Source organism: Paramisgurnus dabryanus, chromosome 18, assembly GCF_030506205.2.
Source record: "Paramisgurnus dabryanus chromosome 18, PD_genome_1.1, whole genome shotgun sequence".
Lineage (NCBI taxonomy): Eukaryota > Metazoa > Chordata > Actinopteri > Cypriniformes > Cobitidae > Paramisgurnus > Paramisgurnus dabryanus.
The window spans coordinates 29,994,678-30,011,905 of NC_133354.1; the positions used below are offsets into that span (position 1 = coordinate 29,994,678).

The 17,228-nt window shown below is 37.9% G+C and overlaps 1 protein-coding gene and 3 non-coding genes across 4 annotated transcripts; all 4 read right to left on the bottom strand.

Moving 5' to 3' along the window:
* Window positions 1-1,818: 1,818 nt before the first annotated feature.
* Window positions 1,819-9,540, bottom strand: dkc1 (dyskeratosis congenita 1, dyskerin). The gene is made up of 15 exons (XM_065287587.1): window positions 9,454-9,540; window positions 8,837-8,898; window positions 8,593-8,679; window positions 8,175-8,266; window positions 7,736-7,920; window positions 7,580-7,644; window positions 6,942-7,068; window positions 6,397-6,527; window positions 5,923-6,066; window positions 5,725-5,845; window positions 5,489-5,607; window positions 5,201-5,304; window positions 2,661-2,712; window positions 2,415-2,576; window positions 1,819-2,176 (listed from the first exon to the last, which is right to left on the bottom strand). Exons 1-15 carry the CDS (start codon window positions 9,536-9,538, stop codon window positions 2,108-2,110), a joined length of 1,605 nt encoding a protein of 534 aa, XP_065143659.1. The 5' UTR covers window positions 9,539-9,540; the 3' UTR covers window positions 1,819-2,107.
* Window positions 6,226-6,363, bottom strand: LOC135777018 (small nucleolar RNA SNORA36 family). The gene has a single exon (XR_010544291.1). It is a non-coding gene; the product is annotated as a small nucleolar RNA SNORA36 family (small nucleolar RNA).
* LOC135777013 (small nucleolar RNA SNORD83) lies at window positions 6,599-6,675 on the bottom strand. Its single transcript, XR_010544287.1, has one exon. It is a non-coding gene; the product is annotated as a small nucleolar RNA SNORD83 (small nucleolar RNA).
* On the bottom strand, window positions 7,995-8,071 carry LOC135777012 (small nucleolar RNA SNORD83). The gene has a single exon (XR_010544286.1). It is a non-coding gene; the product is annotated as a small nucleolar RNA SNORD83 (small nucleolar RNA).
* Window positions 9,541-17,228: the final 7,688 nt, after the last annotated feature.

Genomic DNA, 17,228 nt, shown 5'->3' on the forward strand with positions numbered 1-17,228 from the left:
GTCCGGTGTTCTGTCGAAGTCTGTTCCCTCCATGTGTTTCTTATAGCGTTTTTATCATGTTACAATTATAATTTATTAAGGAAGAAATAATAAAAACTGTAAAATATGAAATATTTAATAAACGCTATTATATATAATACATGATAGTATTGCTTTTACATGTACTTTAGCAAAACAGACTGTAAAAAAAATTTGATTTAGCAAAAAAGAACAATACATATACATTACATACATGCATATCAGTAGCCAAGCCATTTAAACTTTTTATCTATCTAAAAAAATAAACGTAATGTGATTAAAACGCTATAAGAAACACATGGAGGGAACAGACTTCGACAGAACACCGGATCCATAAAAATCACGGTTTAATGCTAAAACACTTCACAACCCTACTGCGGAGCAGTCACTTTCTGCAACCAGTTTGGCTCCGCCCACAAAAAACGTCATCTCTGTTTGCAAACACGAAATTGGTCTATAAGGAAGGTAACACAAGTGACAGTAACACCAGTGACAATTTAAAAGAAAACTGCATTTTACAAAATTTCTGCTGCAAAGTATCAAACCACATGTTGTCAATCATTGTATATTCACTAAATTAAGTAGTCTAATCCATTTGTATTCTAGTTTTTTGCAATTCCGTAACAATAAATGAGGTCATACCAGTGACTTAAACTAAAAGCTTCATATGAAATCATGAGATAAATGAGAAGATTTCTTATAACTGAAACGAGACAGTGGACTTATATGAGCGTCTCTTTATAGATCCACAGGAAATTGAAAGAAGAAAGTCAAGTGATGTCATCAGTGTGATTTTGATTTAAAAATAAGAGCTTTTTTGTTAAACGGTACCACCAGTGACAACTCCAGGGGACTACTACTTTCATTACATATTTTATAATTTTAATTTTGTTTTTTAATGTTATTTACATTATATATGTTATAGTTTTGAACCCATTACTGTATTTTACATGGATGAAAACCATGTATTTGATCTCAAAATAAAGCATTTTCCCTCTGTACGTGACTGTGGGGACGAGCACTTCTGTGGTGCTTGGAATTCTAATTAATAAAAATCTAATATTGCTACATCAATGGCTCAAGAAGGTGTAATTGTTCAAATAACATATAGTCTCATTTTAAAATATAAAAAATTGTAACCCTAAAGGGTGTTTCAAGTGTTATATTTCTGTAAAGGCTAGGGACAGAAAAATTGACATCTCTGTAGAATGACCCTGCTATGGATAACAGCGCATGCTGAATGAATTATGTAAATATAAACATAAAATAAGAGTACAACTAAAACCTTGAGTTTCTTTGTTGGTTATGGCCTTGGCCACTTCTTAAACACCACGCCGGCCATATATCAGAGTAGGCTATCCCTACTGAAAAACCCAGCAAAAACCAGCATAAGCTGGTGAGCTGTTTTAGCTGGTATTGCAAGCTGGTCTAGCTGCATTTTGGTCAAGTTTTAAGCTGGTCTAGCTGGACTTTCCTGGAAGACCAGCTGACCCACCAGGTTGACCAGCTACTGCCACCTTAAACCAGCTAATGCTGGTCTTTGCAGGATTTTTCAGTATGGAAAGCAATTGTTTAATTAAAAGACACCAAAATCAAAGAAAATGGCATCTACTCCAGTTAATGTTTTGGACCCACCCACATTGGTTCCAACCCCCAAGACCACGTGGATTAAGATTTTCCAAATAAGACTTCAGTTATTGTTGAAATACTCATCATGGGTTTTTAAAAATGCCCTATTGGTCACAATAACAAAAGTAGTTTAAAAGAAGAAAACCAGGAACAGAGAAAATGAGTCGTCGCTGTAAAAAAGTCAAGTTTCATTTCATGTGTTCAGGATTACAATTTCTATTTACAATAATAAAAGAAACACACTCAAATACATTAGCAGAGCCCAGCAATATGGGCTTCACTTTAACAAGTACAACATAAGAAAGCCTCAGACGTCACTTGACCATCCAGAAGCTTTAACCACAAGCACAGAGAGATCGTAACCAAATCACATTGTCCAACAGATGTCTGATCTCAATCATATCACACTGTACAACAGATGTCTGATCCCATGACAAACTCTCTTCATCAGTCCTACTGTTCATTCTGAACCACCATCTGCATCCTTTGACTTTTTCTTCTTTTTCTTCTTCTTCGTGCTCTCCGTGACCTGCGTAACACACAGCTTTATTCAGAACCGCATCAAGGGTAAATTAAATGAAGAGTTATTAATGCTGGTGAAAGTGTGGAGGACACACGTGGGCTGACAGTACTGAAGTGTCCTGTCAGATCATTCATGCATCCCTCCTCTCTTATTTCGCAGAACAACTCCTTCCGAAGCCACATACAGGCCAGAAAGGGATAACTTTCTGCTGAAGGCCCTGAACAGACTGCAAGCAAAAACTCACCTCAGTATCATCTTCAGCTGGAGCTTCTTCAGGAGCCTCAGCTTCTGTCTCTGCCTGCTTCAGTTTCTTCTCTTTTTTCTTTTTCTTCTTTTCCTTCTTCAGTTCCTCCTCCGTCTTTGATGTGTTTGCTGCATCATCACTGCCGCTGTCATCTCGCTTTCTCTACAGAAAACACAAATCCTCTCGTTTAAATCTGGCTGTAAACATACAATAAAAAAATGTGCTAAACGTACTTGTGCGACATACCTTTGTTCCCGCCTGTTCAGCCTCCTCCTTCACTGGTTTTGCTTTGGGAGTGCTTGAAAATAAAGAAACAATATATTCAGCGATATGATTCAAGCAAAAACCTAAAACCTCAAACACCACACATATATATTTTTGGCTGCACATATGCTCTTGCACATTATCATGGCAACCATTTCAAATTAAGACAATCATTCATAACCCAAACTGCAGGTCAGCAGTGTGACCGATTCAGCAGCTGCTCTCGTGTACTTAAGATTATTTGAAATGAAAACCTCCTTGATAAACTTTTCATCCTACACCATTGGTCTAATTTGGGACACTGCTTGTAAAAACCAGGCCAAAGTCCAAAAAATTCAATCAAGAGACAACATGCATCAAGGTTTGATTTTACCGGTTACTTCATTACAATTTCAAATATCAAAATTTTATTTTCTCAAGTTATCAAAAGCTTTTTGATCGACCAAACCATTTTCGTGCACCACATCAACAAATTCAACTAAACCCTGAAGGTTATTGAACCCAAGGATGTATCTTGGCAATGCTTGTGTTTGAGACACAAAAAGTTGGTTTGTGTGCCCACAGTCCATGATTCTTATGATAGTTTAGTCATAGCGACAATTAAAGGGCGTGTTGCAGGTTAACCACCACTGTTGATTAATGGGTACATAAGTCACTCAAGATATGTATATCATTTTTAAAATGTCTCAAAAAAGGTCTTAAAGACCCTTTTTTTAATGTTTTTGGTATTAATGGTTTTTTTAATGCAATTCGGCGATGACGTCACGTTGGGTAGAAGTAGATGAAAGCCTCAGCCAGAGCCATAGAGATAGATGAGACATTTATTGCCGTTTTATTAATACTTACGTTTATAATATGGAAATCATATATACATAATAGGAAATATATAATGTGGTATACTGCAAAGTTACCCTGCTAATTATTATTTATGATATATGTGGAGATAAATAAAACTTTGCAAATCTGCTGATTCAATCCATTCATGTCCTGATCACCAGGCTAGAGAGTTTTAAACATCCTTAATCCACACTTACTAGTCTATCATATAATATCTAAAAAATATTTTTATGTGAAATAAAAGGAAGTTTTGTTATATTGTTTATGCGATCATAACGAATCACACGATCATTTTATACACAGAAGCAGCGGTCAGCAGCGCATACTGCAATAAACAGGCGTTCGGCGGCTTTTTACATCAAAGGATGACAGGCTAGAAACCAATCACTGATCCCCGTATTTTTATAAATCCTGGACATGATTGGACCGGCCAAACGGGTTGAGCACTTTTATATTTGTTGAGCAGAGAGGCTGCATAGTTTGACCAGCGGGCTGCGGGAACCGGCCGCACATCAGACCGACAGACGGTGTTGCTAATATAACTCCCAATGTATAACTATTATCAGACCGGCCAACCGGGAAAGTCCCGATTCTCCCGACTGACACTCCGCTACTGGATGTAGGGAAATGTGTGCGTTTTGATCGGTGTTCGAGGCTCTTACCCCGCGACCAGATGTGACGACGTGACGCCTCACTCAGCTTCCAGAATTTGAGTCATGCTGCCTGAATTCGTTTGTGCTGAAGATCGCATACACCCATTTCAGCAGGATTATGGTCCCCCTCAAACCAGCACGCACGAGTATGTTAATTGTTTGTTTACTTTCTACACCAAGTTATGCTAACGCTATCTGGCTTTCTGCCTATCTCTTTATACTAGCCCATCTATCTGTCTGTCTGTCGTTCTGTCTGTCTGTCGTTCTGTCTATCTAGTCTATCTATATCTATGCATTTATCTATAATTTGCATTGATATCATCTGAATATTGTACTTTACTCATCTCTCTAGTCACTCTCAATGCTCTTAAGGCAAATTCTCTCCCCAACGTGACGTCATGCAGTGCGTTGAGGGGGAAAGGAGAATCCTTGCAAACCGCTGTACTTTTTCGTTTTGTATTCCGTTTTGTGATAACCAACAACATAAAATACAATGGATAACAATTTAAATGTTTATTATCAACAAGCAAATTGCCCAAATTCGTGGAAAAATTTTCCCTGCAAAACGCCCTTTAATGATCATGAGAAAAAAAAAGTAGTATCATAACCTTTAAATAGTTTAGCCAAAAATAATAAGATTGTCTTTGATTTTAGATTCCTTGGGCCACGCAGAGTTAAGTGTTAGCAAGTGTTTCTTGGTCGGCCATTTTGAGTGTCAGCCATTTTAAAATTTGTAGCACAATGCAAAAATTCATAAACGCAATGGCTTATTACTAGACATGGTGTGATTGTTTATCATATTTTGTGTTTTATACATTGCCACCAGAACCGGCTGAAAAAGCATGCCCGAATATAATCCCATGTACCAATTTCAATCAATAAGTAAAGGTAAACCTACAGAAAACCTCTGAACTTAATTGATTGGCAATTGAACACCTTATTACGATAAAACTTGCAGCATTTGTTTGTTTCAATTTTCTAAATAAATTTTTCTTTGAACCCTTAAACAGGATGATCTTCAGCCAGCATTACCTGTAATCCACATAACCCTCCTTCCAATTTGCAGGCGTGCTGCCATTGGGTTTGCCATGTTTGTCCAGAAGTCCCTTCTGAATCATCATCTTCTTCTGACTAGCCTGAAGAAAACAGATAAACGTTAGTCAAGCAAAAAAAACACACAAGACTTAAATAATAATAAATAAAAAAAATTTGCTACATTTGAACATTAATTCTCATGCAGTTATCAGACAATTTTTTACAAAATCAGTTTTAATTTAGCATTTAATCAGCTATTAAGAGCGTGCTTCTGCGCGTTCGAACCTTTGGCCCAAGGCCCCATTTGCGTGGATATGTATCTCGCTCCATAATGACCCTCTTGATTTTGGCAACAACACCGTGGTCACACGTGGATATGACCGCTGTGGTCATGAGAGCGACCGCTGTGAAAGAAATGACAGTCAGAATCTACAGAGGACATCGGTCTTCATCTTTACTGTAAAGTTAACATAAAATATCTGTCGTCACGTGGCTCTGAATGAAGCGCCCCTTGCTTTTACCTGTACAGATGGCTTCTCCTTTGGTAGTTATAACTACAATGTCCTGATTCACCTCAATACCATCTTCATATCGCAGAACACCTGGTAACATGATCTTAGCGCCGTAACATATAGCGTTAACCTGTTAAAAAAAACTGCTATTAGACACTCCAATCCAAAACGCCAGAGTATAAATACTACAAAAGTTAAGATTCATACAGCGCTGTCCTTCATGACGATCCTCTTGTGTGAGATGAGGAGTTTCTCCAGGGGGAAGATCACTCGCCTCAGATACGTCTCATCTTTGTTGTGGTCAAACTGCCACTGAGCATCCAGCACGTCATGCATGGTCACCATGTTATCCTGAGATCAGACACAACTCAATGACTACACCAACCGAGGGAAATGTCACTGACAAGCCTTCCTTGGGTTCGTTAAGTGAAAACATTTTTACTGATGGCATGAATAGTAAAAGCTAGTTTAGCTGAGGCTAAACTTGTCAGATCACACGTGTCAACCATTAGATGTAGGCTGAAGTTTGATGAAGATGCCACCAGCATGAGCTCTTCATGTTTTCTGGTCACTGTCAGCCATTTCCTTTACCAAAGATTTATTACCAGAACTGGGTAAAAGCCCAGTACCGAACTCAACACTTTGGCTCACATGATACGGGTGGGCCGGTTCTGAACGCACCTTTTCTCCCAGAACGCCAGAGCGGACCCGTCGCAGCTCCTGCATCTGACCGCCAACTCCCAGCAGTAGACCCAGATGAACACAAAGAGTTCTGATGTACGTCCCCGCTTCACAGCTCACCCAGAAAATACCTGCCAACGGTTTGAGATAACATCAGTACTCTTATACACGCACCTCTTAACCATATTGAACCCTAAATCACAGCCATCAGTCTTGGGTGATAGATAGGGAGTCATCTTTGCACAGTGTGCTAATGTCATCTAAATCACATCATGTGGCCTTAAAAAAAAAGAAACTTAAGTCAACATGAAACAGCGTTTTAACCCAGTTTAGCTTTGAGAAAAGATGCATTACTTATAACACTGGTCTAAGAGTCGTGTGACATCAGACAAAAGGTCACATTATAGAGGCGGAGTCAGTTATATCACATTTTCAAGACAAACACTAAACATCTTTTCTTATCGTGAACGATTCAAAGTAAACATGGCGATTTTGCTGTTCATGTTGACTTTTAGAACAGAAAATATAAAGACGCAAATTCCTACCTAATCTTCTCTCTGGGTCATATTCGATAAGCTTGCTCTCGTAGATGGTCCGCACTCGGAGCTGACGTTTGACGGCAGCGATGAGAGGAGGTCTCTGGAACAGAGCTCCCGTTAAACACTCGAGACCCTGTGGAAGAAACAAAACGTGATGAAGCATCGGATCTGAAATAACAAGCGTGTCTATCTTCACACGGTTCACGTGAATGTTTTCAGATATGTTCGCTCATCTTTGGTGAAACCAGACCTTCCAAACAGCCCGGACCTCCGAGATCAGCGGCTACAGTAAAACACTGCAGCAGAGATCAGAGGAGACCAGGAGCCCTGACGCTCGGCGTCAAAGAGAGAAAGAGTCGGGAGACACTCAGAGAATGGATGAACACTTTCATCATAATCACACATAGTAGTGAACCGTCAAAACAGCACCTCATACATTGGTGATAAGTTTGTGAAAGAAATTTTTGCATAAATGAGATTGATTCTTAAGTAAACAGTTGGAGAACACCAACTTTAATTTGAGATTTTAGCACCTGGTGTTATTTTTACTCCTATTCAAATGGAATTAAATTTAAACTTCTTGTAAAACCACATAACAGACACAATGTCAAGTCACCAATGCGCACTACAGAACACAAACTTACCCTGGCGAGCTCATGCTCGTTCTCTAAAGCATTGTGCAGCCGTACGATTCCCACATACTCTTTGCCTGAAAGACACGGCAGAAGAGGAGTAAGAGGAGGCTGCTGGTTTTTACTGTGAGGTCTAAAGCTCGACCATAAGCGACACGGTGGACGTACCTGCACTCTGTTGGGATTTAACCAGGCGTGTGGCGCGCTCCACACAGACGATCAGACAGCCCGTGACTTTAGGGTCCAGGGTGCCGCTGTGACCCGTCTTTTCAACACGAAGGATTCTCTTGATCCAGGCAACAACCTCGTGAGAGGACGGGTTAGCAGGCTTGTCCAGATTAATGAAACCAGTCCTGATGAAACAACAAATACAAGCTACTTAAAAAGAAAACTAAACGTATATAATAAAAATAATGTTTTTGTGCGAAGCCATCAGTCTTGGGTGATAGATAACAGGTCATCTTTGCACAGAGTGCTAATGAAATCTATATCACATCATGTGGCCTCTTCAAGTCAACAAGAAATTTTACTTTCATAATTTCATTTTTATGACATTCTCATCCATACTGGATATAAACTACGGGTCAGTCTCGTTTGTAAACTATACCTGACGTAATCATGTATGGTTCTCTTAAGTGGATTGGAGCCATGTGGCAAAGGTGTGTAGTGAGCCGTCCTGATGTTCAGCTTATCAAAATTCTGTGGAGAAAAAGCAACTTCATAAGTCGACAGAAACACAAGAACAGATCATGTGAGGTTAATATGCAAGCGTGAGATCAGAAGTGTCTGTTCGTCTTTGACAGGACCGCTCGGACCTCCGGCACCGGCACATTCCACCCCGCAGCAGCCGACCCAGTAGAACACGAAGTCGGATGAGCGGAAGCAGACGGCCGAGACACGCGGGCCAAAACGGACCGCAGAGCCGCCGGAGGACACGATAGGCAACACCGCTCAGCGAATGGATAAACACGTTCATCATGTCACACACATCTCATTCATCCATTAAACACATCTGAAACATCTACCTTTAGCAGTAATGGCCATTGAGACGTGTCCAAACTGGCAACCTTAGACTCCGGCTTGATGAGGAAGTCACCGCTCTCTTGAATATCCTAAAAGTAATAAATCAATAACTTTAGCAAACAAACTACAAAATAACATAACAACTGATTGTTAAACAATTATTCAGTGATTGTTCTATTATCCTTGCTATACAAGAGCAGTTGATTTGATTTATAATTCATGTATATGCATATAAAAAAACATTACCCCAACTTCTTCTTCAGAAATCTTCTTCATCTTCTTTTTCTTCTCTTTCTTTGCCGAACCAACTAAAAAAAGAACACACAAAGATTAACATGAGGAAAGTTTCAGACATCCGTGAAGAAAGTCTCGAGCACGTGGCATGGAGTCACCACGTGGGATCTAAAATCTAACAATTTAACACAGAAAACTTTTCTTTAATTTAACCGCTGTAACTACATAACATCAGATTTCTTTGCGTTATTTGAACACCTTAACTACATTATCTAAACTGATACTTACTGAGCCAGAATTTTAACGTTACACAAACGTTTGCATTTACATGAGTAACTTTAAAAGACTTTTCATCAAATAATCCGCATCAATATTAGCTAATACTACAGTTATCCCTTGATAAGCAAAGTTTTAAATCAACGATAATATTATTTTTGTATTCAGATAGAACGTTAGCTAACGTTACACATTCAGCATGAACACGAGGTATAAGTTTAGCTTAGCGTTCATTTCAAATTCCGTAAATTACTAAAGAATACAATGCATAAATTAAAAACATATCATATACTGCATTGCAGAGATTGTGATTAATAAAAATAAAGGGAAAAGGCGTTAAAAAATCTCCTTACTTTCTGGGTCCGCCATCTTCACTGCGCGCTTCTGTGGCAGTGCACAGGAACACGTGTGATGGTCAGCGCATGCGCATTTCATCATGCGTCAAAGTCTCAAACAGTGTTGCCAACTCTCGCGAGAAAAATACGTAACCATAGCTTAAAAACAACTCGAAACTAATAGTATTAATTATTTACATCAATGTTTTTCATTATAAATTATTTCTCATCAGTACATGTGTTAGATCTGATACATAACAATGACGACTAAAAACAGGTGCGCACACAGACACCCCATAAGGCTAAAAAACAAAATTCTCTGGCTAAAAATATGCTACATTTTCTAGAAAGTAAAGGTTAATAATGTATTTTATATATTTTGAAAATATATTTAGATTTAACTTTCATATTTCAACATTTCAAGAAGTATTTCGGGGAAACAAATACATTTCTAATTTTACAACCCATACAGTATGAAAAAATATATTTTTCCTGGCAAAAATATATTTTAAACATATGCTAAATTGATTTTATTAACAGTGAAGTTAATAAGTATATTTTTGGATTTATGGAAATATAATTTATACTTTGTTGTGTTCACGGGTCTGGTCACCTCCCCCTGGTGGAGAAAAGACAAAGAACACCCCCCCCCCCGTCACCATCAATGAGGCACCGGTGGAGAGAAAAAAATAAGATTCCAATTTGCAATTAAAAAACAGATAAAAAAACTTTGATGATCAAGCCTGTTTCATAATTATGCTTGGTTGGCTGCTGTGTATATTCTTATGAGACATAGTCAGAGATTATGTTAGGCTGAGCTACTCAGAGCCCATATGTATAAAACATCTCAGAAATGCTCTTAAGAATAGTTTTAAGCTATGACTTAAGTGTAAAAAAATTCTTAGTAAGGAGTAGGACCAGTCAAAGAAGCTGAAAGCAACTTTCAGTAAAAAAAAAACTCAGTAAAGTGTAAGACTCATTCTAAGTGCTGACTTAAGTGCTGCAAACTGAGGACTACAATGATTTGTAGAAATGTTAAACAATATAATAAATAAGTACATGCATTTATTTTACAAAATTTTGCAACATTTTTTATAAAAAATTGGATGATCAAGCCTGAACAAGATTATCATGTTAAGTTGGATTTCTTGCTATTGATTTACTCCCCTTAAACACAAATGTAATTTTTGCCATATTTGTTACTGTTGCCTTTGGCTTGCTCACTGCTAACATTGCTTCTGTAACATTATGTTTGGGTCAGGGTTTTATACTCTATTAATATCACTTTTCATGGAATAGTGTGACTGCAATCTTGTAGATACCTCACAAATTGTTTTGGTTAATAATGCTATTGTACATATAATTGACATTTTGTGGTATTTTATTTACCTGTCACTGTAAAACGTAAAATCGTCTCTACTTAAAACTTTTACTTTAGTTGGTATAACACCTACAATTTTAATTATTTCAATTAAACTGAGAAAATGCAAGTTATAAAAACCTCAAATTTTTAGGCATTACCAATATTTTTTAAGCTGATCCAACTTTAACTTTTTACAGTCTGTATTGTGCTTATTTTATATACCATTAAAGTATGCTGTCTTGATACATTGTGTGCTCATAAAAATACTGTTTAAGCACTTGAATAAGTTTCACTAACATCTTATCCATTTTATACAGTATTCTATATTTTGTAATATAATATACATTGTATAAAAACCCTATACTCTTTATATTTCATGTTATATTAATTCATATCTACTGTCTATATACTATATTTACTGTAAATTGCTGCTTTGCAACAATGCAACAAGAAATTTTGCTATAGAAATACATTTGAATTAAAGTAATTCTAACACATTATTTGTTGTAAAGTGCATGATCTCCACCTCTCTGCTGCCCTCTTGTTACTCTTAACTAGGTTAGGAGACCTCTCCAGCTCTCTTAAATAATTTAGGAGCTGAGACCTAGTCTTAACACTTAGGAGGCTTTATAAATCAAACTCATTCTTAAGTCTAGGAATAAGAGTAAAATTAACTTCATTCTTAGAATTTTGACACACTTAAGACTAAAATGTTACTCTGAGTATGTAAATGTTTATACATACAGGCCCAGGCGGGCCTAGGCCTCAAACAGACCAAACTTGGGCAGTCCGAGAAGATCTGCAAAATGTTATGGCTTTTCAGGGCTTTCGTACTTCTTTGAGTGGATGGTTAAAAACGCCTAATTCCAGTCTTAAAAAAAACCCAAAATCGTGAAACGCCCCTTTTTGTTCTGCGGAGACCTATACTTGAGGGCCCATTGAAAGACTTTCATGGCTTCATTTTAGAATTCTGCAATATTTTTGATAAGAAATGGGTTTTCGATGCACAGCAATTGTTTTCCCAGAGGGAAATCTTCAAAGCGAAATTTTTAATTTGCTTGTCCAGGAATTCTGCATAATTGTGATAGTGGGGCTTTCCTGCAGTCTTGGGAAGTGAAGCAGGTCCTGCTGTAAGTCACACCCAAACACCTTCAGCTTCCTCTGGAAAGCATGAGCAGCTGACACATAAGGCCACACACTGTGCTGTTTTGGCACTGGAGCTTTATATTAAGGTCACTGAGGTCAGTTAGAAAAGTAATTTCCATTTCCTCTTCATTCTCCATGAAATCCACAAACAGTTTGGCTTTGGCACTCTTCTGATCCAACAGAAATGTCTCCAGCGCTTTCTGCAGGGCCCAAAACTGCTCCAGTACCATGCCTTTACTAAGCTACAGGACATGGTTGTGAAGGAGCAAATCATTAAATGTTGCATTCATCTTTGTTAGAAATGACGCTTTGCATTGTGCCACATTACTGCCTTGGCTGTGCATTATCTTTGAATAATTCAATGGCCCGTCGTCAATTATTCCTTACATAATTATTACAAAATTATTCCTGAATAAAAACCACAAAATTATTGAATACCCTCCTCCACATTGTGCAAGCCCAGTCCGGTTGCCCCAAACGCACCCTCTGCCAGATTATACAAGTACATCCAGTTACCCAAAACCCTTTTCTAACATTACATAAATGTATAGTTCACCCTAAAGTCATTTCTAAAGTCCAGTTAGTAAGTTACAGAGTGCTGCTCCCAAAGCAAAGCTCTGTCAAAGCTCTGACCGCCTCACTAAACTCAGCACCTTGGGTCATTAACATATTCGCCTACTTGCATTTCATGGTTGTCAAGCTTTGTTGCATTACATTTACTTCACCAGCAGATGGTACTGTGTATTTTCTTTATAAATGAAGCTTCAAGTAATGAACCATTTTCAACACTGCATCGGAAAGGTATATGCTTCAGAGTGCTTCATTTGCCCATCACGCTCAACACCAGGGCTATACTCAACAAGGAAACAAGAAACACCTGGAAAAAATCACACCATGACCAATGAAACAAAAGATGGCAGACAGAGACATAAGTTACAGGACCGGGGAAACACAGAAGATCCAGATCGTACTGTATAAGAACCAGAGTCAAAAGAGTCTGTTTACACCTGTACAAAAGAGATTAATTAAAAGGTTTAAAGGTGAATGTGTCTTTTTCAACACTTGTGCATCCTAATACCAGGTGGAAACAGCTTCAAAGGGTGTTTCATTTTATGGGGCAGACTGATTGGCGTATGACATCAGAGTACCACGTATGTCACATTGTTATAAATGTTCTGCCTTTATCCTTGCTCTAGCTGTACTCTGATGTCATACGCTGATAAGTATGCGCAGCACCATATATAGTCGATGACAGGTCTGGATGAAAAGCAGGCCTTTCCGGTATCTCCATCTGCTGATTTTAGCGCCAGTCATTGACAAGTAGACCCTGCGTGTGTGTGTGTGTGTTTGTCAGCAGTAGAAGCCTAAGGCCCTGTCTCAAATGGCACACTCCAGACTTGTGGAGTCCACACTTTGATGACATCATGTAGTGCAGACCTCAGGGACCCTTGAAGTGAGTCCAATGCCGCATTCCAGGCAACCTGTAACCCGTGTATTTCCAACCTTCTACCCATGAAAGTGCACTGGATCGGCAGTCAACCCCGTGACTTCCCACCCATGAACTTGTACTAGATCGATGTGCTTCCAGTTCCCGAGCTCTGATGTCACATAGCCCGCAAAACCATACAAAACAACAAGGGCGGCCCCCCACGGATGCAGACTTTAGGAGAATATAACGTTGGAGTCAAATGAATAATAATATAATAATAATAGTAAATAATACACACGATTATGTATTACAATGTTATGTGTCTAAAACAATAAGTAAGTCGTGAAAGTATATCACTGCATGGACATGTTAAGGTTACGTAAATTCCTTGCGCTCAGGTAGTTTGGTGTGACTTGCCTGGGACACTACAAAGTCGTGAATCGTGGTTTGAAGTCGTAATTTACAGGCTCACAAACCTGCCTGAAACGCAGCACAAGAGGGCGCACCGGTGTTATATTTTGGGACAGACTCGAGCGTAACGCCAGAAATAGGAAGATAAGTTGCCCATCAGGGTGAACTCCGCCCCTTCGTCGTATGATTGCCCTTTAATAGAAGGAGGTAATAGAATGAGATGAAATAATAGACTATAAGCTCAACATTTCTGCATACTTTTCCAACAATTAAACACACAAATAGCAAATCCACGTTTATTAAATAAGTTGTTTGGCAAAAGGTTACTTTGAGTAAGGAACTCATTTAATAAACAAGGTAAACAATGTAGTGAAGGGGTGGGCATTGCTGGTCCTGAATGGCCACTGTCCTCCAAAGTTTAGCTTTAACCCTAAACAAACACACCTGGGAAATCTTATCAAAGGCTGCAGGATGTCTTGTAAATGACTCTCAGGTGTGTTTGATTAGGATTAGAGCCAATCTTTGCAGGACAGTGGCCCTCCAGGACCAGAAATTCCCAGGCCAGCTGTAGTGTGATAATGGTGTGCGGTGAGGATGATTTGGGGTGAAACACTTAACCTCTTAGCAGTGTCATGATCTACATGTCATTCTTGTCTATTTTTCTTCGTTTTGGGAAAATGGATATGTGTGAATGTCCTTCAGATCAATTTAATCATGAATATAAAAACACTTTAAGTAACTGTAACTATAATGTGAAGCAACTGAGAGAAACAAATCCATTTGTAATCATAGTTTAAATGTGATTTTAAACTAGTGCACCACATCAAACACTGAGATGATGTTTCAGGTCAAACTACAAACATGCTTTATGTATAGATCACATGCAGAAATGTTCACCTTCAAGGAATATAGTCCTCCATGTATTATAAAGTAAATGTTTTTATGTGTCACTCCAACACTCCATACTGCAGGGAATGTGCAGAATATTAAACAGGATCTGCTTTTGATTATGAATGTGATCCCTGCATCCGGACTCAAGCTTGACCTTGACAGCTGTCCCGAAAACACAAACCCCTCTCATTGTTTAAACCGCTTAACTGTCACTGTTCCTGTAGAGGAACACCTATAGGTTTACTTCAATATTTTGAAAGTAAATGTTTATTGAATCATGAGAAACTATATATTTTTGGAAAGGTCTAAGCCTCTAGAATAGGGATGCACCGATACCACTTTTTTGGAATACGAGTACGAGTACGAGTACTTGCATTTCAGTACTTGCCGATACCGAGTACTTAATAAAAAACATGATTTAAATTTACAGGTAACAGCTTTAGTCATATAATTTTACAAAAAAACAAGGGACTAGTTTTCCAGTTTGTTGTAAACTCTGCCTCTTTGGACAACACGAGGCATTAACCCCTTACACGCCGCTCAAACATAGACATTTCTCAGACCGTGGTATCGATCCCTGGTATCGGGGGACTTTTAACGAGTACGAGTACTTTAGAAAATGTGGTATCGAGGCCGATACCCAAATCGGTATCGGTGCATCCCTACTTTAGAATACATATTTCAGCAGTGTTTTATAAAATAAGTTATGTAGGGAGAGTAATTGATTAATTTATGAAGAGAGTGTGCTTAATTTATGTCCTGCTAAATGTCACTGTCCCACCGGTGGGATGCCTACAATTACTTCAGTGTTTTGCATATGAATTCTTATCCAATCATGACAAACTGTATATCAATGTAAAGCTCTAAGAGTGTAGTTTTCATTTGTCATCATCATTTTGGGAAAAGATTGACATAGTGAGAGCCATTTTCTAAAAGGTCACGGGCCCTTAAGCGGGCCCACATTGTTTTTACATATTTATAACACTAATACCCTATCCTAAACCTAAAAATCTTGACAAACTATATATCTTTGGAAAGCTCTAAGAGTGTAGTTTTCCTATTTCAAGGTCATCTGATGATTGAAATAATTTAGTGACAGTTTTTAGTTACATGACCCCACCCCCCATAGGAATGCATATTAATTTTATATATTCATAACACAATATCCTGGTATAAATCTACAGAAATGTTGACAAACTATATATCATTGGAAAGCTCTAAGAATGTAGTTTTCATATTTCAAAACGTTTTAGCAGTTATAATAATGTAGTGACAGTATTTTATTAATTTGTGAAAAGTGTATGTTGCAAACCGTTGACACCTAGTGGCCGTTGTTGGTAAAACCACTAAAAGTGTTACACAATCCTCATTTTTGTGATTTTAACTTAAAATTTGGATCACAACTGCTTGAGACATATGGCCTCATGTTTACATTATTACTTTAAATTTTAATTTTTATAATTTTATTTATCAAATTAATATGTTATTGCATTATTTTTAATTATTATAATAAATTTAAACTGCTATAACAATTTTTCTGTTAAATATTTTCACCTCCAGAAACATCAGTGAAAAACCTTACATTGTCGTCTTCAAGGGGTGGTGTGACGGGTAAGTGGTTGTAATGAAAACTCTGCATTGTTTTTTTTAGAGATGAGTGAAACTTTACTCATTATTTGCTCAACCATGAAAGAACGAGGCAATTATAGTGAAAGTAGAAGATTTTAATGTTAAAAAGACACTCATGTATTAACAAAATCAAATAATAATTTGAGAACCGCTTGCTGCTTTTCTTTATATGATGACTGCACTCATCACATGTGTATCCTAAAGGAACAGTTCAGCCAAAAATAATCATTCTGTCATTATTTGCTCACCCTTTTTTGTATGACATTTGTCCTTTTGTAATTTAGCTCAACATTGATGCTGAAGATTTTCAAAAGCAATGCCTATCTGAGCCTATTTAAACTTTTCATTATATTCTGAATCCCCTAAAGAGGTCAACTTCATTATTAGGATTTGAGAGCTACTGTGGCGTTTACATTGTGACCTTAATAATTCTGCCCTGTTCCTCACACAGAGTAAATATGTGAGTCAGTTATATGGACTACTTTAAATCATGTTGTTATTTTTGGAGCCCATGGTTTCTATTAAGTTTCAATAGTCCTTTTCACACATACAGTCTTTACTGGTAATTTACTGGTAAATTGCAGTTAACAGGTCATGTGTGAACAGAACATTTACGCTAAATCAGTGCTGCCAATTTACCAGAAAGAGTGGTTGGAGGATTACCAGCAATTTACTGCTAAGCGCTATGTGTGAACAACACAAAAATAGATTACCTGCATTTAAAACGGACGAAGTCAGACCGCGCTGACAGCTTCGGGCCAATTATAATGTTTTAATACAGATGACGCGTTTACCCCCGCACTGTTTATGGACGTTTCCAAACACGCGCTGCTTGAAAGTCGAGCACACCTGAAGTTTACGTCCACATTTCTTCACCAAGTTGTTTTAAAACAGCTTACCATCTATTTGCCGAATCGCCGATGT